This window comes from Amaranthus tricolor, chromosome 9, assembly GCF_026212465.1.
Source record: "Amaranthus tricolor cultivar Red isolate AtriRed21 chromosome 9, ASM2621246v1, whole genome shotgun sequence".
Taxonomy (NCBI): Eukaryota; Viridiplantae; Streptophyta; class Magnoliopsida; order Caryophyllales; family Amaranthaceae; genus Amaranthus; species Amaranthus tricolor.
This window is the reverse complement of record NC_080055.1, coordinates 24,617,375-24,642,290: the sequence shown is the minus strand read 5'-3', so window position 1 is coordinate 24,642,290 and position 24,916 is coordinate 24,617,375. Positions and strand designations below refer to the sequence as shown.

The window sequence follows — 24,916 nt, the reverse complement described above, 5'->3', positions numbered from 1 at the left end:
TTAGATTGTTGTCAAATTGCACCCTTGTTCTGGTTTTACGGGAAGTTCCGAACCTTAATGACAGTATTAAAAGCCTTAAGCTCCAATTGTCGGTATTAAATGGTGGTAATGATAATTGAGATTGGAGAGTTTGTGTAATTTTGGTAGGAATGTCTCTTAACGAGTACACTAATCATACTTGTTCTTCTTTAATCATCTCATTATCTTCATAAAATTCATTTTAATGTATTACTATACGGAGAGGTGATATTATGTGGTTATGGAAAACTATGAACAAAAGTTTTTTTATGATCAAAGTTACATCACAATGAAAAGAACATGGTATATTTCATGAAATTTTAAACTACCGGTCATTCCCATTAACACCACTTAGTACCAACAACCAAACGAGCTGTAAAGATTATTGGATGGAGTCATTTCACTTTTTTTTACTTGTATCCTTAGCCTTCACATTTTTAAGGGAATCTAGCTGGGGGGTTTGGATGCACAAATCGGTACGTTTCGAAAGTTCCTAGATCCTAGTGCAATCTGTACCCATTTTTCAATGACCATTCATAACACTGTCAATGATCTGTTGGTTGAAATGTGCTGAAGTTAACTTGTGCATAGATAAGTAATGTGTGTTTGTTTTAGGCAAAAAGCTCTGGGGGTTTCAAAGGTTTACCACTGATTGTGCAAGTGGTGCATGGAGATCTCACACAGGGACACTTTTGGATCAAGAGGACGACATTACCGATTCTTGTTCACAATTGATTCAAAAATTGTGTAAAGATCACAAATCGTGCAAGGTGATTTTTGTATATCAGCATCTTTTCTAAGATTTGATGCAATATTTGCTTCTATCGGTTGAGTTGTATGTCCCTTGTCACCCTTACAGATAAACGTAAAGATAAAAGTTCTCTCCGGTTCCATTGACGGAGTTGTGGCAGCTGAAGCCAAGAAGGATCGAACAAATTGGGTGATACTGGAAAAGTAATTATTTTGTTTTCTTCTTTTCGATTATGTGGATGTATGCTAGTATGTGTAAGTTTTGAGTAGAGGTGTTCATGGTCGGGTTTGGACAGGTAGCGGGCCGGGCATGCTTATAAAAATTTATCCGCGGGCTCGATTTTTATAAAGCCCGCCCACCGTTGCGGAAATATTTTTGTCACTACCCGCCGTCTTTTTTAGTGGGCGGGACCCGCAGAGAAATGTGCATGACCGAAGTTTTAAAATACAATCTTAAAAATAATATAACTTATTGTGCAAAATACTCCAAAAAAAAATTATTCTCATGAACGAGACACTTGACGGTATAGGAGGGATACATAATGCAGTGAAGCAAAAACTCTAAATGTACATATTGTTGGACTATAAAAGTAAATAGACTATATACTTAAAATTTGGGCACTTAAAGTATTGTATTTTTGCATCTAATTTTAAAATAAAAATTAGAAAAATTATATATTTATAAAATAAGTAGGCTGGTGGGTTTCCCGCGGGTATTATTTTTGTGTCGCTACTCGCCCATTTAACTTAGCGGGTGAGTGTTACCCGCCCAAATATTAAAAAAATTTCAAAAGTGTTGTCCAAGTCTGCCTGTTTTTTGAGCTGGGTGGGTCGAGCCTCCTGCTCTAGTTCTGAGTTTGCATATTGTTTAGCATATTTAAAACTTGTAATGCACATCATTATGGATCTTGGTATCTTTCAGAAAGCTGAAAAATGAAGCAAAACAATGTATGGAGCAGCTTCAGTGCAATGTGATTATGATGAAAGGATCTCACCCAAAGGTTCTTAGATTGAATTTAACAGGTTCTGGTGAATTGGAACCTGAAGTCATGCAGTCATTATCCTCCATTGTTGAAGCACCAAATTCAAAAGATACATACAAATTTCCCCATACAATCAAAGTCCCAAATGTGACTCCAATCAGTAGTCCCGAGCACAATACATCTTACTCTGCGACTGATGTAGGAACATCGTCTATATCAAGCTCCGAGACTTCGTCATATTTTATCTCTGAGACAATTGAGGAAAAAAAAGACTCGGACTCAGATTCTGATAATGAATCATTGAGTTCAACAAGCTGTCATCAGCCTTGGATGCTCAGTAGTCCCGTTTTTGGTAGCGCCAACTTAAAATCTGACGTAGATGGTTCATTAAAATCTACCGATCAGATTCTGGCTTCTGCATCCTTAAGTCTGCTGAAAAGATTTTCGGTAGCTGAAATGCTGAATCCTAGGCAGAATCTTAATTCAAACTTTACAAGTGTTCGGGATGCTATCTCGTTGTCTAAAAATTCGCCTGCTGATCCACCACCACTATGCTCGATATGCCAGCATAAGACGCCGATATTTGGAAAACCTCCAAAGTCGTTCACATACTCAGAGTTGGCAATGGCTACCGATGTATTTTCGTTGACCAATTTTCTAGCGGAAGGTGGGTTTGGTTCTGTGTATAGTGGGGTGCTGCCGGATGGACAGATCATTGCAGTGAAGCAATATAAACTGGCTAGTTCTCAGGGAGATTTGGAATTTTGCTCTGAAGTGGAGGTCTTAAGTTGTGCACAACATCGTAATGTTGTAACTTTGATAGGATTCTGTGTGGAGGGTGGAAGAAGATTGTTGGTTTATGAATATATTTGCAATAAATCGTTGGATTATCATCTTTACGGTAATTTTCTAAACTTATTTATTATTGATCTTTTGCTAAGTAGAGTGAAGCTATTCGAAATGTCTTATGGTACAATAGCAATGGGAAAGTCATAATTCAGACATATGGGGTCGGCTACATGAACAAAAAAAAAAGAGAGATCTTTGGTAACATACTTTGAACTTTATTGGGCCGTAACTAGTGCTAATAATCAAGAAAATCAATGCCAATGATCATTCACATATATTCACCTCGTCAATTAATCAATTTTTGTTGTCATATGTTCTCATATGCTCTTGCAAATCTCAAATATGCATGTCGTTCTTCACTCATGGTCATCACCGCCTCCCTGTCTAAGCTTGCCATTTTTCGCGTCCTTTACACATATGACTAAATCAAAGTTAATGTTTTTCTCTCGTTTTGTCTTCAATATCTGCAACTTCAACTTTTTCTTAGGTTTTTATTTTGCTATTTATCTTTTAGGCTATGTCCATTATCTCAACTTATCATACGCATCTCAGCTATCCACATCTTCCTAAAATCTTTTTCTTTATTGCAAAATCTACTTCCTCATACAACCACATCTTGTTTTCTTTCACTACCATACTACCCTTTGGTTCACCTAGTCACACTAGTGATACAATCCTCCTCGCCTTCCAAATTGAATTTGTTTCCTCCTTGCTTATCCAATCTCCTCCTTTAACGACTCCGCTTCACTGTACATTTTTTTAGGTTACACCATTTGATTCTTCCTTGTACTTGGATTTTATTCTTGTGCAAAATTTTTTAAGTAAAATTGTGTACATCCGACCTGGGACATTGAAAAAAATGTAAATCTAATAACTAGTGTAACACCCTAATATAGTTTCATTTTTCATGTATTTGATAGTTTCTACTACGTTATAATACATTTTTTTCTCTTTGAATGTACAGGACGTAGCAATAACATATTAGAATGGTCTGCACGGCAGAAGATAGCTATTGGAGCTGCTCGAGGATTGAGATACCTTCATGAAGAATGTCGTGTTGGCTGTATTGTCCACCGTGATATGCGACCGAATAATATCCTACTAACCCATGACTTTGAACCATTGGTATGCTGTTCTCTCATATCTCTTACAGATTGTGGACATATGATTTGATTACCATTTCTGTTGGAGAGTATCACAATGTCTCGTAAAGATATCATATCTAATATTCTATGTTACTTGGACTCTTCATTTTGCTTCATGTACCCGTGTCCGATCCTTGATCCTCGGACATTGGTATGACACTTAGACACTTCATTTTAGGCGTAAAATTGAATATCCGACACTTGGACACGTACCAATATCCGACATCAGTACCCGAGTCTAAGTAACATAGCTTGTATCTAGAAGTTCGTTGTAATTATGGAAAAAGTTGATTATGCTCGAAAACCTTCTGATTATTAGGTCGGAGACTTTGGATTGGCAAGATGCCAGGCCGATGGAGGCGTAGGCGAGGAAACAAGAGTGATAGGGACATTTGGGTAAGTTCGATTACAGGTTCGTGTTTCTTGTATCTGCAAGTGAAGCATACTTATATATTTTTTGATTCAGGTATCTTGCGCCTGAATATGCTCAAAGTGGTCAGATCACGGAAAAAGCTGATGTTTACTCATTTGGCATAGTACTACTAGAACTTATCACAGGACGGAAAGCTGTGGATATAAATCGGCCAAAGGGAGAGCAATGCCTCACAGAATGGGTATGATTTTCGTTATTTTGTTAGCATCGAAAAATCTCATCGAGGGAGAATTTTACGTTCATGGAATGGGTTTTCAGGTACGGAGATTAGTAAAACAAGAGAACCTCAAAAAGTTGGTTGATCCATTCTTGGGGAGTAGCTATGCGAAAGAGGAGCTTTGCTCGATGTTACATTGTGCCTCGTTGTGCATCAGAAAGGATCCAAATTCAAGGCCTCGTATGTCTCAGGTTTGAAAGTCTGCTCTTTCTTCTAGGCTCTCATTTTGAGCTCTATAAGGCAACACTTATTAAAATCTGTTGGAAATACTTCACATGTGAGTAATATCCCACCTCGCTAAAATAATGTGTTGTATACTTATATATAACGCTTGATGGGTAATCCTCCTATGGTTTTGGGAAAAAGTCAACCTCATCAAGTGTGTGCAAGTCAACACTCATTACCTATGGGTTTGTGAGCTGGAGCCCACGAGTGCCCCTTGGGTGTGTATCCACACGAATGGGCCCATGAGGTGATCATGTGATGAATTGTCACGGCCTTACAAATAATGAATTACACTTTTAGTGTTCATTGAAAATGAAGTTGAAAATATGAAAGAAGAATGAATTTCATTTGGTTAAACCAAGAAACTCTAACTCAATCCGACTAATAGATTATTAAGCCTAATAAAATTGTTTTGTAGTGCACCTAATAAATTTAATACGCTCTAAACCTATCTACTAGATAATTTTATCACTTTTTAATTACTCCCTTTTATTCAAATTAAATATTTCATTTTTTTCTTTTGGCATATTTACATTAAAATGCATTTTTTCTATTTGGCAACCTTTTTCCCTTATGCCCTCATGAGATTCAACTATTTATACAATTGTCATTAAATTATCACTATTCCCTTACCTCCTCTTCTCATGTGGCCTCATGTGGTTGCTTCCTTTTTTTCTTAAAATTGGTGCATTATCAGATGGGACAGTTGGTTAGAATAGGAGGGAGTGTAATTTATTAAATATAATGATACAATTAGTATATTACAATTTACAAGATTATTTTTGTAGTCTCCTTTGTGTATGTCAATGAACTTCTTGCTTAATGAACACCAATTGGATGCTAAGCTTATAACGAAACAAAGCATTACTTCGTGAAAACACAATACAAAACCTTTTGTCACATTTTGAAATGACATGCTCAAATGAGCATCAAATTGCTCGAACGAGCGTTTCACTGCTCAAATTAGCACAACTTGTTTGGGCATGTATGTCTAAGCTTTAATACTAGTTTTGTCTCACTATATATATATATATATATATATATATGTATATATATATATATATATATATATAGTCAAACTGTGCAAGGAATGTCCTAATATACTCTAAATTTTTCAAACATGATTTTTGTGGTAGGAGAAAATATTTGTATAGTAAATTTATTTTGTTAACAAATATTTTTACCCTCTAAAAGAATGGGTCAAGTTTGCCACTGTATTGACTTTGTTGTTTATGACCTACTGACTATAGAAAGCTATATTACTCGGACTCTTCATTTTGCTTCATGTACTTGTGTCTGATTCTTGATGCTCGGACATTGGTATGGTAGTTAGACACTTCATTTTTAGGTCTAAATTGAATATTTAGACATATTCGACACTTAGTTACGTACCAGCATCCGACATCAGTACCCAAGTCCAAGTAACATAGATAGAAAGAAGTTCATTGTAATTGCTTTACTTGTGCATATATTTAATCCAAATGGTTAACAATATAGATATGCCAGGTTCTCCGGATGTTGGAGAGTTGTATGTTGAGCTGAATCACTTAAGCAAAGGCTCGATCCTGGCGACGGGTAACCCGACAGCAACGGAAGTATTGTACTTTGTGACGAAGTACATAGCGTGTCCTATATTTTTACTCTAGACGTTATGTGCATACGAAGGAGTGCTGAAATTTTGGAGAAATCCCGTCCAAGCATGTTTAGGGAAATCCCTCATTATGTAACAGGATAGTCGAAGCTCAATTCTTAATTTTCTGCAAATGTGCATCAATCGTCTTATGTCAATGCGGATTTGAGGCCGCCTGTAAAGTTTCTGTAGCTAACATTTCTTTCTAAAGATGTGTTTTCCTTATTTTTCCTGTATAATTTTAGACTAATAAGTGCACAAGTTTAGAGTATACTTGTAAATCTTTAGAAGGTGTATCAATAGCCAGTGAGACTGGATGTACATGTTTAGTTATGCAATCATGCACTCTTCTGTATTCACTAATAATTATCCATGTGAACCGGTGATTTTGGGCACGTATAATGTGTTGCGCTGTAGAGACATTTTAAAAAATGCAGTTAAATTTTTTTAATGCATTTTCACTCTGCGTCTATGTGACAAATCTCTATATCCGTTTGTACAACATGAATGTTGAATATGTTCTATGTATGTTACGTTTCTTAGGTTGCTTCTAAATGGTGATGTGGTGTCTTCTGATCTTACCTGTGTCTATTCTTAAGACCGAATGATAGAATTTTCATGCTAGTTTGATAAAAAAAAATAACGAGAATTTTATAGTTTGTTATCAGCCCCAAATGGAGCAAAGTGATGCAGGAAGCAATGATGTGGTTAGAAACGGTTGAGATATCGATAGTATGTAGTTCATTTACAAAGATGTACAATTTAAATCTAAATAGAGAGGCGATGAATATGCACAACTAACACACACCACAGACAACCCAAAACTCAGTAGCATATCATACCCACTGGAAGACCAAAATTCAGGCATTATAAGCACTCGAAAGTTGATACGGATGATACCCATGTGCGAAATCAGCGCTCTAGTCTCTAATCATTCTGAAGTCCCACTGCATAAGAAATTTCGGTATCATAAACCATCGAATCAGATTTATTCGGAAGGAATAACAACAAATAGCACACGCATCATCCCACTACACACCTGAAAAACAAAGAAGGAAAGAAGATGCACTGTGCCACAAGAAATATCACTTACATGTAGCTGTCAAGTTACTGGTTTAAACTAGTCGAAAGAGAGTTAATCTCTACTTGAACCACTCGGCAATTAGATCATTTCTGACTTCAGACATGCCTTCAATTTTTTGATATCTTCTGCTTGTCTCTGAAGCGAAAATAAGCAAATAGATTAATCAAATGATGGTTTAAGAAAGAGATCGGAAGGGTTTGTTGTTAGAAATCCTGAAAACCTTGTACAACATATTCCACCATAACTCTGATTTGTGTTGTAGTAAGCACCACTCAATTGCCATCTCATATTCAAGGGTGTGACTGAGAAGAATGTGCGTAGACACTGCTTCTCTCTGATAGAATAATCCAGAAATATTTTTGTAAATTATGAGACCAAAGGCAGTTGGAATTCTAAATTATTGAAAGATATGGAGCTAGGAAAAGTGGAGCAGAAAATAATGCGTTTTGCAATATTAAGATTACCGATTCTCGCTGCTTTTGGTGTCTGAGTTTATCTATAACCAGATGGCCAGAGAATGGCGAATGCTTTCTGGGAAAGCATACCTCTGCTTCCTAAAAGAGGCCTGAAAGCATGCAAGTAACAAGTCATGATCTTGTTTTAAATGGTTTCATGCCAGAAATTCAAAATGATATACAATTATACACATGAAAAAGGGAGGATTAGTTGCGGCAAACACATTTCAGAACGAGTATTGGACTGATGAATAGTCAATGTTTGTCCAGCAACTTTTAAAAAGCCCAGATCGTTGCCCGTCCACTATTCAACTGGATATTGGGTTTGGATAATAGTACAATTATAAGCATCTCTATCCAAAAGCAAACACTTGAAAGTAAATCCAACTAATGGAGAATATAATATGTCAAATGCCCTTTCCAAACCAACAAGATGCATCCCAAACCACACGCATGACACATCAGTCATTTATCTTGTTCCCAAATCTGACAAGCATATATTTCATCATATAGTGCTTGGAAATGGACTAAGGCCCCTTTCGAATCCAAAGTTTCGATAACACAAAAGAGCCATATGAAGGAAAAGGCAGTGAGTGCAACCCAGCACAACCACTGAAATCTTGCACTTTATGAGAAAAGAAAGATACGCAGGCTTTATGTTTCCTAAATTGACCTAGGCTTAAGACAAAGTTGAAATTAGCTTCATTAGAGATACTCTTGTCAAACTTGGACTTCTTGTCTTAATACCATTTGAAAGATGAACCCATGCAAGAGTAGGATCTAGTTTATCAAGAACAACCCTCTAGATTCATTTATACCCTTGTAGAGAACTCAAAGTTCCCACAATTGATACTTAAGAGATACAATTAGGTTTTTATGTTCTAACACAAAGCCCTACTTTACCAACACAGACCTATTGGTGCAAAGTTTGAAGTAAGCTTGCTTCTTGTAAAACCTTCCTTTTCTCAGCGGCTGACTTCCTTATCGAGAATGCCCTAACCTCCATATTAAACCTATGCAATATGCTCGCCTCTCTTTTAGTCTTCACAAACTAGTCCTCTCCATTTTGCTGCAACATTATGGAATGCAAGGAAAGGACGGACTTTGTTAGCTTTCGTGGCCTAAGGAGGACAGGAGGGGAGGACTCGACTATAAGAACTCTCACATTCATGCATGTCCTTATATTGAGAAATAGTTGAATCTCGACCATAAGAACCCTCCATTTAAATTTACTTGCAACATTTCCCATTTATGTAAGTTCTCAATTGTTTGTGACACTCCATTCATGTACACTTTCTAGTTTGGAAATTTTTGCAACAAATAGAATCTTTTTTGTCATATACTAATCAATAACAACTACGTCTAGGAATTGGACAGTTCATAAAAGGTTCTTTTCTAAACCTCAAGCCATTTCAACGTATTTATTGAAACATAAAACCAACTTATATATTTAGTTCATACCTAAGGCTCTAAAATTTTCCCATTAGGTAAAACTGATTCTATTAAAGTGTCAGATCAGTCATGTAAGAGATCTTAGCATTAGGCTAATCGAAAACACTAGATGAAGGCTTTGAAGATTGAAAGTTCACAAATAGAGATGAATCATTCTTGAAATATATCATGAAGGTAACATAAGGAGTAAATAGGGTAAAGCATATGAGCATGGAGGTTTCTAACCTCTTCTTCCGACTAAGTAGGAAATGAACATCCCTTCAAGAGGGTTGCATGTTTTCAAGTCCTGTGTTGGTTCATGGTGTTAGAATTGTTCATGAGTTTTATTTTGGAGTAATATTTGACGTGGTATTAAGCCCCCCTTAAAGTTATAATTTCATTTTTACCCAACCTTGTATTATGCAAGGATGAATCAAGAGACATTAGAGTCTATAAGAGAAGGTCTAGCAAGGATTTTGATCTAGTAGAATAAAAAAACATTTATAGAAATGCCTAATGAACACGATAAAGGCTAGCATTTTAGCTTTTAGGATTAAAGAGGTTTACGGGGAATCACAGCACTGTCAAAAAGCATGATAAAAGGGCCTATTTTCAATCAACAAATGTCACGAGGATCTTTCTAGTGAATGCACATGGAATACAATGGTTTCCCAAAGCTTAGTCATTTTTTTTCGATATAATATTCTCCTATGGTGGCCGATAAGCAGTCAAATAAGATTCCAATTCAGATTGCTCTTAAGCAAAGGGAGATCTTCGATGCAAGTAGCCGTTGTTTGGGTCACAAGGAAGAAGAGTGAAGTCCAAAAGCCTTCGTCCAAAAGTTTTTCTTTGGCACTTATCAAAATCCTAGTTCTAGACAATCTTGGTGCAACAATGATTTAGAAAATTACTACAATGTTTTTGTAGCTTGGAAAAACGAAGGGTAGAGAAGAAGTGACTTGATTAAGTGTAGATAATTCTGTGAAAAGTTTGGCTGCACACTTAAAAATAAATAAATAGAAATAAGACTGGCAACTTTGCAAAGCTCATCCACCACAAAACACTTGACGCATTATTGCAGTAAAGCATACTTCTGTTATGTGTGAACAAGGCATCAAGTGAACATAACCAAAATTTTAACTTGTTCAAGAAAAATACAAACACATCCTTGATCTTAGGTCTCACATCAAGTAATATGATGCCATCTCTTTCCTCTCTCCTAAGTCGTCCGTCTCAAAATAAATACAAGAAAAATGCATTATATTTTTTAAAAAATGTACACACCTGTTTGGAAGCATCAAGCATTCCATGTCTAACTTGCTAATAATCTTCTCTGCCACTTCCCGGGTTTTCAAGATAACCAAAGCTTTTGCTGCAATATAGACAATTAAAAATAACTTCAGTTTTAAGTTAGAAAAAAAACTAAGGAAGACTTGCTCTTCGCAATAGTGGCACACCAGAAGAACGGTTTGATGTTGCAATACGCTGAACCACTTTTGCAGTGCAACTTTCTCCAAAACCATGCCAAACTATATCCTGTATAGAACACAAACACAAGTCCAGATTAAAGGGTATGCTGCAGAAATAAGTGAACAATAAAGATCAATAGCGTCCCGTAACAAATGCTCCCTTTAGCTTGCTCAATAAAGGCTTTTAGCCTGTTCAGCCCAAAGCACTGTTACGTAAATCATAAATGGGTTTTTATCTCGCTGAACCAGGCAAGCGAAAACCAAAAACGTTTAGCTATTTGAAATTAGCTACAATTATTGTCTCCAAAACAAGATCACAATATGAACAAACAGCATATTACAAAAAGCCAAGTCTGGTGCAACCAGCTAACTCACAATATGAACAAACAGCATATTACAAAAAGCCAAGTCTGGAGCTACCAGCTAACTCAAAAAATATATTATACAATACAAACAGTTCCAGAAGGCCATTTTCAATTTTATTTTATCAGCAAGAACCCCAAAACAAACATACAAGCACCCTTCTTCGCCTTCTCAGAAAATACAAAGCGCTGGTCAATCAAGGCCTTCTCTTTCAAATTATGAACAGATATACAAGCAAACTTGAAAGCATCCAAATAACATAAATAAGGCACCCTAAACATGATAAACATGCACCCAACATGAAAAAGTAGCAAAGACTGTAATGATAGACCATTAAGACATCATATAATTAAAGCCAACTTTACAATTTCCCACTGCCAAGTGGCTCCTCGCTCCTGGTGCACCTGCCTAGTCAAGGTGAGAGGAGATTGGATGCAAACAACCTCAAGAGATTATACATGTTCAACACACGATTGCAACAAAATCTAAAATTTCATATAAATAAAAAGTGAACATATCTAATTAATTATTCTACTCTACTCCGCGCAGCGGTGGATGTAGAAAAAAAAAGTTATGTCGACAATTTTTCAAACAAAAACATTCGAATTATATAGTACGAATAGGCCAAACATTTGAAACAACAAACTAGGTGAAGGTCTATGGTAATGGCGACAAGATTTTCAAAAATTGTAAAATGAATAGTATGTTCGTTGATGGTGATGGGTTTTATAACATATATGGTGATGGAGTTTATATATATGTTAAGTGCAATGGGATTTATATAGGTTAGTTGTGATTTTGGTAAGAATGATGGTGATTCACCAAGGAAAAAAGGTTTTGAGATAGGAGTAGGTACTAGGTAGTCTAAATACTTCGAATGAAAAAATTTAAAATATATATGTTTGAGCTTGGATTTTGAAATCAAGACCTTCATTTTAGAAGCAAACCACTTTGACCAACTCATCTAACTCCACACATTGATATTTCTTGTTTTTATTTTAAATTTAAGGGATGTCAATTGACCTATTGACATCCTCTTGGATCCGCCAATGCTACTCCGCCACTATCCAAACCTAAAAAATTACGCATCTTTGGTTCCATCAAAAATGGAAAACATACATCATATAATCTAATAGAATTTGTGGTTTAAGAAGCACGCCTGAGGTGCACCTAAGCGTGAGGCGCTAAGAGGCGACCACTTAAACGCATCCTTGAGTCTAGGCGCAAAGCAATACATGAGGCTCTTCAAAGGCGCATCTTTTGGTGCTTCACGCATGTGCTCCTTGCGCGTCTTATGTATGCCAGATGTCTGAAACAGTTATAAAAACGTCTTTGTTAAAAATTATATTTTAATAAGTAAGATGAGTTTGTCATTTTAAAAGTAAAATTTTACTACGATTTTGAAATATTAGATATATTATTTTTGGGGACAAAATAAATTATACGACAAAAAATACGGGAATATTAACCACCTCATATTTGATGAATATATGTAGGAAGCCATATTACTCTTACTTTGCCACCCGCACCTTATGACTCACCCAAGTAAAAACCTAAGTTGCTAAACCTGCTTTGTTTCCTATCTCTTCTAACACCCACGGTGCCTTCATCATCTCTTCCTTAATTCTTCCTTAGTTCCTAAGCCCAACTCAGCCTTCTTCATTTCTTATTTTGCCTCAAGTTATTGTTGGGGTAGAAGAATCCAAGTAGTCATCACCATCTTCCATCCCTTTTGTGTTAAAAACTTTTTGGTAAATCTTCTTTTGGTGTTTGAAATTGGATTTTGAATTTTGATTGAAGAAATTGGTCATCAAGGTAATTCAAAAACTAATCTATTTAAGCATAAATTGAATGTTTTAAAGTAATTTCTATTAGCAACAAAGCTAGGTTTTCTTTTTAAAATAATTTTTGGATTTCCTAATTAATTTTTTTTTTCTAATTGGGTGATATAATTATGATATCAAATTATTTCTCTAGTATCAAATTGATTTTCTTATCAAGTTTTAGGTTCTTGTTTAATGTTGATTAGTAATGGTTATTTAGGTTTAATTTTCTAGTATCAAATTATGTAATATGGATCCTTGTTGATCAAATTTCTCACTAACATAACAGGGTCAATCTTATTAGCTCCAGCAGCATCAACATTTCCCATGGAATGAGCTTCCGAGTTGTCCAATACGCTTATTGCCCCTTCGTCATCTTTCTCTAATCCCACAAAAATATCCCCTCCATCTACCATTGAGAGATCGCGTGATTGAATATCATTTTTGTTCAATAAGAAATTAACTGTAACAGATTAGCAACAAAAATGTGTCATGGCACATGCATATCTCATTATGCTAGGAAAGGAATTAGACTCTCCACAAAAGAATGTACCATCAGTCATGGCAATTTTTTCACTCAGCTTATCTAAAATTGTATGATCTTGAACATTAAATGTGCGATAAAATACATGGTCCGCCATCTTAAATTCTTCATCCGAGGGCTTCCGATTTCTCTCATCCTTCGAAATGCAAAGAACATTGCACTTCCCAGCAATTACTTCCTGAGTTGACAGGATCAGAATTAGCGCCTATGCCCAAGTGTAAATGGTGAACCATGTTTATATGTAATTTATCTCATACATGCAAATCCTATAGGCATGTCGCCAACTTAAAAGATCCACAGATCAACCACAAAAGAAGGTGTCAAGAGTGCAATAGACAAGCCAGCAAGCCCTTCAAACATCCTTTCAATTTTCACAACATTGGATGTTTCCCTCTTAGATAAGAGAAATTACACTAAAGCTCAAAAAACAGAAAACCAAGTGGGATTTAAGTCCATTAACAAGAAAAAGAATGAACTACATCAAAAAAGACATACACCATCCCAACGTATGTTCAAGTCGATCTCAAGTAGCTCGCATTCTACCTTGAAGTCATTTAAAGATATGCGGAAAAAGGAAGGAAAATCCATGGACCGACCCCATCGTCTCCACCCCGTAGGAACTACGAGATCACCCCAAGGACGCCTTCGGCATCCAGGGGTCACGGGCCGACCATAGAACCCTGTTCAATTCAATACGTGGAACGCATTAGCTGTCCGCTCCCAGGTTGGGCAGTAAGGGTCAGAGAAGGGCAATCACTCATTCTTAAAACCTTAAAACCAACATTCTTAAGACTAAGGAATCGGTCGGAAAAGGGGGGAAAGCTCTCTGTTCCTGGTTCTCCTGTAGCTGGATCCTTCGGAACCACAAGGATCCCCACCCAACAATTTACACTACCATCTAAAAACAACTTGTGAAGTTGTGAGTGTGTATCAAAATCAAAGGGACAAAGGGACATGTGGAGTATTGAACCTCCCAAATCCAACCCACAAATTGATCCTTATACACCAACGTTATTTAGTTCTTGCAAGGTGGAGCCATACTACCAAAATGAAATCCACGAAAAAGAAGGAAGAAAAAGAGCCACCATCAAAGCAATGAGAAGGCAGAAGTAGAAATAAAACATTCAATAACGGGTTATCATAGTAAAATAACTAGTAAAACAACCATATAACAACAAGAAAACAACCATTTGAGCTCTATTATGAAAAAACTTGCTCAAAAAGGATAGAATAGCCACACAAGAATCCAAGGATGATCCTTCAAAAAAGTCATGCAAGACTTGTCTTAGTTACGTAACTCTACAGATAAAATAACTTTGTGCTTCTACATTCAATAGACAAATTCACTCAAAATTTAGAAAAGTAAAGTAAGTTTCCAACTTTCATTGCCATTACAATGAAACATGAAAGATATTATTCGCTATCAACAACAATACCAAAGTCTTAATCCCAAAAGATTGTTGTCGATACATTAGCCAATAGATAAGTTCTAGTGATCGTCCACGTGAATTCTTTTTCTCCATTCATTTCGATATTTTATCATCTCAGTCAGTAAGTTCAAATCATTCATATCATAGGTCTTCCTCGTCCTCTTTTTTAATCCCTAAGTGTCAACTTCTATCTTCCTTGCTTGTTCACTAATAGCTCACCATTTTACATGTCCAAACCATCTTAAACGATCCTCTTTCATCTTCTCCTTGATATTTGCAACTCCTAACCCTTTTCTTATATTTTTCGTTTTGAATTCTATCTTTCAAGAAATGTTTGCTCATCCACCCCAACATTCTAGTCTTTCAATGATCATTTTTGGAAGCCCAATGTTCTGATTTATATAATAACTTTGGTCTAATAGTCGTCCTATAAAATTTACCTTTTAGCTTTATGGGCATGGCCTGGATCACATAAGATACAGTAGTCGCTCTCCAGTTTTTCCCCTATGCTTAATTTTATTGGTCACATCTTGTTAGATATTCATAATATTATAGAATATGGACCCAAGGTATTTGAAGCATCAACTTGGACTGATTTCTTTCTCTTTCAACTATATAGTTGTTAACTCTTAACTTATCTCATTTGTGCTAAAGTGACACTTCATGTACTCCATATTACTCGACTTAACTAAAACTCTTGTGACTCCAATCTTGCTTCCATCGTTCTAACTTAGTATTTACCTATTATGTGGTCTCATCTACCAAAACAATATCGTCTACAAACAACATGCCCTAAGAAACGTCGTCTTAGAATGATCTCAACTAGGACCGTTGCAAAAAGAAAAAAGTTTAGAGTAGGCCATTTATGATTGAAAGTTCCTTTGTTGACCCTCCACGTGACCTAATATTGGTCTTCACTTCTCAATATATATCTTGCATTTTGTTTATGTATTTCTCAGAAATACCCTTTCTTGTCATTGTTTACCAAAGTACTTCTCTTGGTACATCATCCTATGCCTTTTTCAAGTCAACGAGCTTTTATGTGCAACTCTTTTTTCTAATTGTAAAGTACTCCCTCATTTGTCTCATCACATATATTGCTTCCATCGTAAATATTCCTTACATAAACCTAAATTAGTTCCCTAGTACATATCCTCATACGTTGTGTTATCCCTCTTTTATAACTCTGTGGTGTGACTCATGTGTTTTATTCTTCGGCAATTGCGGCAATTTTAGACTTCTCCTATCATCTTATAAATTAGTTAACCAATTAACTCCAATCGGCCCTAGGCATCTTCATATCTTAATAAGATCACCATCTAGCACTTCTGCTTCATTGGTTTCATTTTCATTAAAGCCCGGTCAACTTTAACTTCTTGATTCTTTGCACAAATTCTGTATATTCATCCTGAGGAGCAATGGTTACGTCTCCAATAACATTTATTTATTCTCTAAGATATTACTCATTATAATATCTAGTATCGGGATGTTATTATCCTAATCCTTATCTTTAAATACGCTTTGGTATACCAATGCCTTTTTGCTTTGCTTGTCTCCTTTTAGCCATGCTATGAATATTTTTTACTTCTTTACAACCTAGTTTTTCAAACACCTTTTCGAAAGTCCTTGATTTTGTCTCACAAACAACTACTTTTTCTTTGGTTTTAGTTTTTCTTATCATTCTCCTCATGCAACCATTAATCTATTTCTTTACCATTGCCTTGACCTCCTCATTTCAGCACGTCGTATCCTCCTTTACCAAGATATTGGCTCATGATTCTACTAAAATCTTCGTAATTATTCGAGTAATACAATTTTTCATCAATGTCTAGGTAGCATTTGTATTCGAAATCATCTCCCAATCGGCACCTTCAACAACGTTCTTGACAAACACTTCAATAGTGTCCTTTAATAATCTTGAAATGAACTAAAGTGGGTGGGTAGTAATTAATAAGGTACATATTGTTTTGGAGTAAATAATCCTTAAGGCATGTTCTAGTTTAATTTTTAAGTACATCATTTGGAATCTAAATGTTCTTTCTATTTCCTAAAGTCTTTTAGCAGATAAATTGGAATTAAATTCTTATTTTTACTTAAAGGTCTTCAAATTTTTCACTTCCAAAGATCAACTTTATACAGTGGAGAAACAAGTAGGCTTTAAAAGACTCTACTCAAAAAGGAATGTAGTTGCGTAAAAACAAAATCAAAGGCAAGAGACCAGATCGTAAAGTGTATCATTTTTGATTTCAAAAATGACAAAGTTTATTAGTTTAGAAGGATTGAATTCAAGTGATTCCAACAAGTACGACAAGAGAGTAAAAAGGGGAAAAGTTGACCAAATAAAGAAAAAATAAACATAGGATATACGTTGAGTAACATAATATGAAAGATAGAAGAATTTCAACGCATTGAGGAAAATAAAACAGTGTAAAATCCCAAAACAGATGAAACATTGAACATCCTTAAACTTTACGTTGTACACATGATAAGAGAATTCCAAATATCCATAAGCATGATATCAAAACCAACCTAATATTCAAAAAAGTTTATAAGTTGGGAGCCTCCAACCGACTCCTAATAATTAATTGCACAATGAGGGCATGAGAAATAGCAAAGAATGAGAATTAAAATATAGATGATTTTCATTTACACACATGGAAAGATGAAGTGAAAGACATGTGCTACAACCAGTGTCACATGATTTGCTAATTGCCTTGCGAATCATGAATCGAAAAAAGTGAATTATAGTCGGTTTTAGGCTATTTTTGAACCATTTGAAGTGAATCACGAATCCAAAAGGTGAGCTAACTAGCGAAACATAATTACGACTAATAGATACAAGCATAGAAATAGTGGCTACTAGCAATGGACAACTGATAGTAACACCATGAAAATGATGGTAATTGTACCAAGAAAATAGTAAGAACTAGAAAATATGGTCGTAGGGTAAGATATACACCTAATTCTTTTAATTAAAATAAATTTTAGTATATATCGAGTCAAATTAATAAAATCTCACATGGCCATTTTTTTAAGAAAATAATCCAATAATGGCAATGTAAATAGTGTAAAATTCCTAATAATGAAACTAAAAAACTGAAAAGTATTACAAAAGCTACTTGGGAAAAAATGCTCGCCAAACTATCATGATATATTGCATTAAAAAAACATACAAAATAATCTCAATAATCTTACCAAGGAATTAATATTGGTCAATCCTTTGCCAACACCAGTAGCTAGAAAGAGCTCATTCTCTAGCATGCTCTCACCTTCAAGAAAATTTGATATTTGCTCTGGATAGTAAAACCACGGTATTTTTACCTTTCTTTGTTTGTTTTTCAAATCCCAAATTTTGACGAGCTTACCAATATAAGGCTTTGCTTCACCTTCCTTCAAAGCATATACAATCATATAAAGAATACTCCACACCGTCATAGGTGAAAGATTCATAGAACTGAGCCTCCTTGTTTTGGCCTCCTTTTCTACCCCATGAAAAATCAATTGCATCACTTTTGCCACTATCTTTTGAGTCAGACATTATGAAGTCTCGTAGTCTGCATCAAAGACAGAAAGTACATGCAAAAATTTAATACAAAAATCCACAACGAGTATGTGCAATTTATGTTGCTTGTACTGCACCCGATGAGGAAACTTGGGGCCATGCAATTTTGAAATATACTACCTTTGTCCCTAACTATGTTACCTGGACTCGGGTACGGGAATCGGATAAGGGTACGGATCCTAGTATTCGATACGTCATTTTTAGAATTTTAGGATACGGGACACCGTCCTAATATTGGATGTAGGTACGGGGATATGGGAAAAAAATTTCTCAAATAAAAAAATACTAAAAATATAAAAAAATTAACAATAAAACTTAATTTTTTTTTATTCATATTAATAGTCAATAAAAATTAAATGTGAAGGATTAATTGACCATCATTATTTGACATAGTACTTTCAAAGAATTAAAACTCACTCAAACACTGAATTCAAAAAAAATAAATGGGGGGAGAGAGAAAGTGATAAACAAAGAGAGAATGGGTCCAATCACAAGTTGTCAAGTATTTAAAAAAAGAAAAATAAAACTGAAAAAAAAAAAAAAAAAAAAAAAAAAAAAAAACCTGTTGTCAAATATTTTAAAAAAAAGAAAAATAATAGAGTAATAACATCACTTTAAAGAATAATGTGAGAAGAAAGTTTGAGGGTAAGTAACAAAAGAAAGAAAGTTGTTTGAGAAAAGAAGGCAAATCAACAATGGAGAAATGAAATATTACGGTGATGTCGTTCAAAAGATAATTATAATGTAGTTTCATCATTGGCGACCAATTTTAGGGATGGCAATGGGTCTTGGACCCGACCCGGATCCGTGGATCCGTATCCATTTTCACGGATCTGGGGCCTAAAAAATTGGACCCATCGAATCCTGATCTGTTTATATTTCACGGGTCCGGATCTGAATCTCAAAAAAATGTCCGGACCCGTTGATCCGGAGGACCCATTTTATTTTTATACATTAAATATATTGGGCTTATGGGCTATTTTCGCATAAGTGGACCACTGACTGAACTCTTCCCATCTCATTACTTCACTTAATCCTTAATTCCTTATTTGCAAAACCCTTCCCCTATATTCTGATTTCTGAATCTCTCATAGTAGTCATAGTCTCATTTGCAAATCTCTCATAGTAGTCATAGTACTGGACAACTTTAATGTGTTTGTTGGGTATTTTCAAAACAATTTTAAGTTGTATAATGTTATTTTAGATGATCGACTGTGAAATTATATATATTATTATCATGAGTCAATGAATATAACTTTATCGCAATCTCAACACGATACAAAACTACAAAAAAAAAGCAAAAAACAAGTCAGATCCGTTTTGGACCCGGATCGGTAATGGATCCGCAGTATCCACGGATCCGGATATGGGTCTTGAAAATCTAGACCCGCGGATCCGGGTCCGAATCTGGGTCCTGCTCTTGATAAAGGATCTGGATCCATGTCCACCTGGATCCGGTCCAGATCCGACCCGTTGCCATCCCTACCGACCATAAGCCCCAAATTTTCAACCTCAAAGAAGATAAGTTGTGGGTTCAATTTTACGATCTAGGGTTTCAAAAAAATCAAAAACCCTAAAAATGGCAACATAACTGTAATCTCTTCCCTTTACTTTTTAGATGTCGTACCCATTGGTCCGGCGTACCGGACGCATGTCCAACACCGGTATTCGTACCGGCGGTATCGGAGACCGGTGAGGCGACGAAAGTGACGAGTCTAAGTAACATAGGTCCCTACATAATTTTTTTTTTAGGGCCTTGGGAGTGGTTTTGTGTCAACCGGCCTTGGGGAGCCTCATATTGTTCATTTACATTTCACAACGATAAGTAGGGGCAAATATGGAGGGTGAGGCCAAAATAGGCATAAAACTTGATCCATTCATGTGAAGTGGGGTGGGTATGGACTTATAAAATCTTAGAGCATGCCCATCAACTGTGTCAACATCCTCTATTTCAAGTGTGATCAGCCTCATTGCGACACATTTTCATGTAGAACAAAATTTCATACTCTTTATCAACTACTAAGTTTCTTACTCGTAAAACAAATTAATCATCAATCCTTGTACTAAAATCAAATTTGTTTGGAACAAGAAAGACCAAATCAAAAATCACTCTAAAGAAGAAAAACAATCCAATTTTTCAACAATCCTCACATCAATATGAGTGATCGTTCCTAAGTCAACTAATCCTCATTCGCCTTCTCAAGTCTCAACCCTTTTGAGATAAAAATAAATAAATATTGTTGAACTTGGAGTCTTGGATTCCACTTAACAAAAAGTTTATGCAAGTGAGAGATCTTGTCCTTATATAAGGTGTATTAGTAGAGAGCTCAGTATCTTCCATTAAAAGTCCTTTTGTTTCTTATGTTGATTTAGTAGCACTTCCAAGTCGCTATGTATATAGCTATGTCCTAAAAAATACTCGCTCTATCTCAACACAAGCATCTAATTTTCTTATTGAGTCATTTCACCTCAAATGTCTCATTTCGTTCAATAGAAATATGTATTTCATCTCACATTTCTTACAATTTGAGCAAAAGTAAAAGGGATACTTGTGTCGAGATTAGATGAAAGAAGTACCATTACCATATTAAGAAATTGGTTTGACCACCCCAACCCTGTCTAGGCAAGAGCCATTTGCCATTTAAAAAAAGGCATGTTATCATTGTAATTAAGATATTGATCCAAGAGAAACACAACCTAAATTAGAACTACGGATCATAAATAGAAAATAACACCTTTTTTAAAAGTGTTTCAACCTCATGCAAGGTTTACTTAGACTAAACTAATCATATTCTTGGTATTAAAAAGCACACTCAAGCCGCGCCTAGGCGTAAGGCGTACCAAGGCGACCAAAAGCAGCGCAAGACAAGGGGGGAGTTAGAGGCGCACGCCTCGTACGCCTCGTGTATGTTATCTTTTGGTTTTGCTTATTTTAAGTTTCAGGTACTAAAATACTTACCTTTGCTTGATTTATTAGACTATTCTTAAAGAACAGTTGTTTATTTGAATTTAAAAGAGAACAAAGCCTCTTTCTCATCGATAAACTCTATCGGTCTGTTAGGATGCCTCAACTACATACATCACATCATCACAACACTTCCACTTGACACCTACCGTAATGATAAATGATGACCTTATCTTAAATTCTCAAAACTTTTGTCACTCCATCCCCGCAAGGGCAGAGAACCCTTCGATGCCTCAGTTGTCGACTCTGGGGGAAGTCGGAATAAAAGAGCACTCACTTGGGGTGTTACTACTAAGATGCTTTCACCAGTTATTCGCTCTGCACTTGGCTACCCAGCTAGTACCGTGAGCACAATAACTAGTACACCTAAGGTGCGTCCTTTTATGTCCTCTCGTACTAGGAAAAGGTCATCTCAATGCTCTAATGCCCGCACCGGATATGGACAGAACTGTCTCACAATGTTCTAAACCCAGCTCACGTTACGCTTTGATGGGCAAACAGCCCAACCCTTGGAATATACTACAATCCCAGGTGGCGAAGAACAGATATCGAGGTGCTAAAATATATAAAGATAACAGCGCGAACTATGCTCTTCTATTTCACAAGGGTGCCGCCATTCTTGACCAAGTACTCTTCTTCTCTTTTCTTCTTCGTTCTATTTCCTCAATATTATTGTTTTTTCTTTCAAATTTCTATTGTTTTTCTCTATGTTGGTTTTCTTTCTTTTCTCTCATTTCTTATTTTATTTTATAATGCTTGGATTTCTTTTTTCTTTTTTTATTTTTATACTTTTGCTCCTTTATTTAGTACAATGATTCATTTAATCTCTAATTTGTTTACAAATTAATCAAAAGAACAATGATAAAAAATGGTGTATTTGATTTGTAATATGATTTAATTACTTAATTTTCCTGCCCATTTTGGTTATAGTGATCGAGTCTTAGCATATTTTTTTGTTTATGCTATTATTTAATTTGGTTTTTGCTTGTCTTGACATCAATGTATAATGATTTACAGCTTGAACAGTGATTTCATCAACTCCTCTTGCATCTTCATACCCTATGGATCCTACAAGAGAATATGATCAACTCAAAATTATATTATCTTATGACTTTATGTGCTAAAGTAGCATTTACCTAACTTATATATTGTAATAATATGAATTTATGTTCTTTTAAATATTAAATATGTTTTAAAATTAATTTTGGAGTCTTTTAGCAAACTTGTGCGCCTCGCTTACGAAAAGTTTGTGCCTTCGGGTAGCACCTCGAAAAAAGATCTTTTACACCTCATTGAGCCTCGCACCTCTTAAAACTAAGATCATATCAATTTCAATTGTAAATTAAGTATGTAAGTATAAATAATTGGGTTTCACTTGAACGCTTTAGCATCAACATGGCTATCACCTGCTTCTAGAACATAAAAATTTGGCAACAATATGATCCACCACAGAAAATCTAGAAAACAATATCTTTATCAATACCCAAATGAGCAAAATACTCACTATATTATACTAACATCGGTTTAATTTTCACAATAATCCATGTAATTTAAATATCTTTAAAAAAAATAATAAAAATTATAAGAAATTAATATATGAATATATGCATTAAGACAATCAAACAAAACACCAATTATTGTGTTGAAAAATTATAAAACAAGATTGATTGGTGAACAATGTTGTTCATTAGCTATTGATTAAGAACAAAGGATAATAGTTAAGACAATCACTGTTCTAGCAAACACCCAAAAGTAATTCATTAGCAACTTTAATGGGAAAAAAAATTATGTACAAACATTTTCATAAAAAAATACCAATTAACCATCATTCAGTACCATGCTAGTTTATTGTATACATTAATCATAAAGGCTAATCAAAAATTAGGGCAAGTGAGTACAAATAACAGTACATACCAGAAAACAACGAGCGACAACCACCAAGTCTCGGGCAGGATGAGAAATTATGGTTGGATGCAGAGGGGAAATTGCAGAATGATAATTTTTAAAGGGAAGTTGCCGATCTACTTATGTCGTCGTGTGTCTTGCATTATAATAATGAACGGATCACTAATCAGTAATCACGAGGGCACGATACATTTTAGGTCTGTCGAGAGACGGTCTTTTTTAAAGTCAAAGTGTAGTCGATTTCATCTAAAATTTAAAAAAATAGAAAAATGTATAACAAATTTCTTTTAGAGTACGCCATGCATTTCACAAAACACTTATTATAATTTTAGTAGATATTTAGAATTAGTTTTATTATGTATTTTTACATACTAAATTAGGTAATTGAACAATTTTTTACTGAACGTTTGAAATAGTTATAGTAAGTATTTTTGCGTTTTAAAGCAAATTTATTTCTTATTAAGGTAAGTATTTTTTGAATTATTGATGTAGGCATTTTAAAGCAATTATAGCAAGTATTTTTGCATACTGAAATAGACATGTTTAATGTTTATACATACAGCACATAACATAAAAGCTTACAACACATAATATAAACACCTACAATACATAACATAAATAACTATAGCATATAACATAAATACTTACAACACATAACAAGAACACCTACAATTCATAAACTAAACACCTACAGCAAATAACCTAAATCCTTACAGCAAATAACCTAAAGACATACAACATATAACATCTACTTAACATACTTAGAAACATTTACTTGACAACTTCAACATGCTAAAAACAACTATTTTTTATATTATAAACCTCTACTTGATATATCTTAAATGCCTACTTAAATTACCCTAAAACCCTATAAAATAAACGTACAATTATATTATATTTTCCTTTTTTGATATAATAGGTCGGTGCATTAGAGATCACAACAATTAGTGAATTGAAAAAGGAGTCTTGGTTAGCCTTGGCCCTTGGGCTATTTGTGTAATAACCGTTTTTCTAAAATAATAATAATAATAATAATAATAATAATAAATAAATTTCAGAAAATAAAAAAAAAATTTTTAAAAAAAATAAATAAAAAAAAAACATAACTCCCCATTAACAATAACTTCCCACTTCTCCCTCTAAACTTTATAACCAACCTCTCTTACCTATTATAAATTAAACCAATTACGCTTAATTTCATTCACATTATTACTCACACTTCCTTTTTCTCCTACAAACTCTACCTCCATCTCCCATTTGCTTTAAAAATTCAAGTCAAGAAAACGCAAGATTTCGATATTAAAGACAACGAATTCTTAGACCGAGATTATTAGGAGCGTACGTTGTCTAAGATCGCGTGACAAGGTAATTCTCAATGTCCATCTAATTAGGACTATCCCGTTAGTATTGTGTGTTAAGTGATAATTAATGTGTTTAATAGGATGCATGATTTTATATGACATTATTTTATATGATGTTATGTTTTATATATTCTCAAATTATATTTACTATTATTTTTGTCAAAGTTGAATTTATAATTATTATTTCGATAAAATTTATATTATTATTTTGATAACGAAATTTGATACAATTTATTTGGAAGAGAAATATTTATAATATTAATTCCTATTGCCA

At 34.8% G+C, this 24,916-nt stretch overlaps 2 protein-coding genes across 2 annotated transcripts in view; one reads left to right on the top strand and one right to left on the bottom strand.

Moving 5' to 3' along the window:
- The window catches only part of LOC130824455 (inactive protein kinase SELMODRAFT_444075-like), an 8,031-nt gene extending 1,261 nt beyond the window's left edge, over nucleotides 1-6,770 (top strand). Inside the window, exons 2-9 of the mRNA XM_057689466.1 lie at nucleotides 634-788; nucleotides 878-972; nucleotides 1,691-2,652; nucleotides 3,565-3,725; nucleotides 4,065-4,141; nucleotides 4,212-4,359; nucleotides 4,437-4,586; nucleotides 6,127-6,770. Of these exons, the coding sequence (XP_057545449.1) occupies nucleotides 634-788; nucleotides 878-972; nucleotides 1,691-2,652; nucleotides 3,565-3,725; nucleotides 4,065-4,141; nucleotides 4,212-4,359; nucleotides 4,437-4,586; nucleotides 6,127-6,162 (1,784 nt within the window). The 3' untranslated portion in view covers nucleotides 6,163-6,770. The remainder of the gene's footprint in view (nucleotides 1-633; nucleotides 789-877; nucleotides 973-1,690; nucleotides 2,653-3,564; nucleotides 3,726-4,064; nucleotides 4,142-4,211; nucleotides 4,360-4,436; nucleotides 4,587-6,126) is intronic.
- On the bottom strand, nucleotides 6,718-23,447 carry LOC130823416 (protein ANTI-SILENCING 1-like). Its single transcript, XM_057688036.1, is given in 16 exon segments — nucleotides 6,718-7,197; nucleotides 7,344-7,469; nucleotides 7,555-7,668; nucleotides 7,799-7,880; nucleotides 7,882-7,899; nucleotides 10,505-10,592; nucleotides 10,678-10,821; nucleotides 11,204-11,369; nucleotides 11,524-11,537; nucleotides 12,084-12,181; nucleotides 12,288-12,361; nucleotides 13,118-13,338; nucleotides 13,429-13,597; nucleotides 18,045-18,255; nucleotides 18,257-18,403; nucleotides 23,291-23,447. Coding segments are annotated over 14 exon segments (1,587 nt in total). The 5' UTR covers nucleotides 18,388-18,403; nucleotides 23,291-23,447; the 3' UTR covers nucleotides 6,718-7,197; nucleotides 7,344-7,412.
- Nucleotides 23,448-24,916: the final 1,469 nt, after the last annotated feature.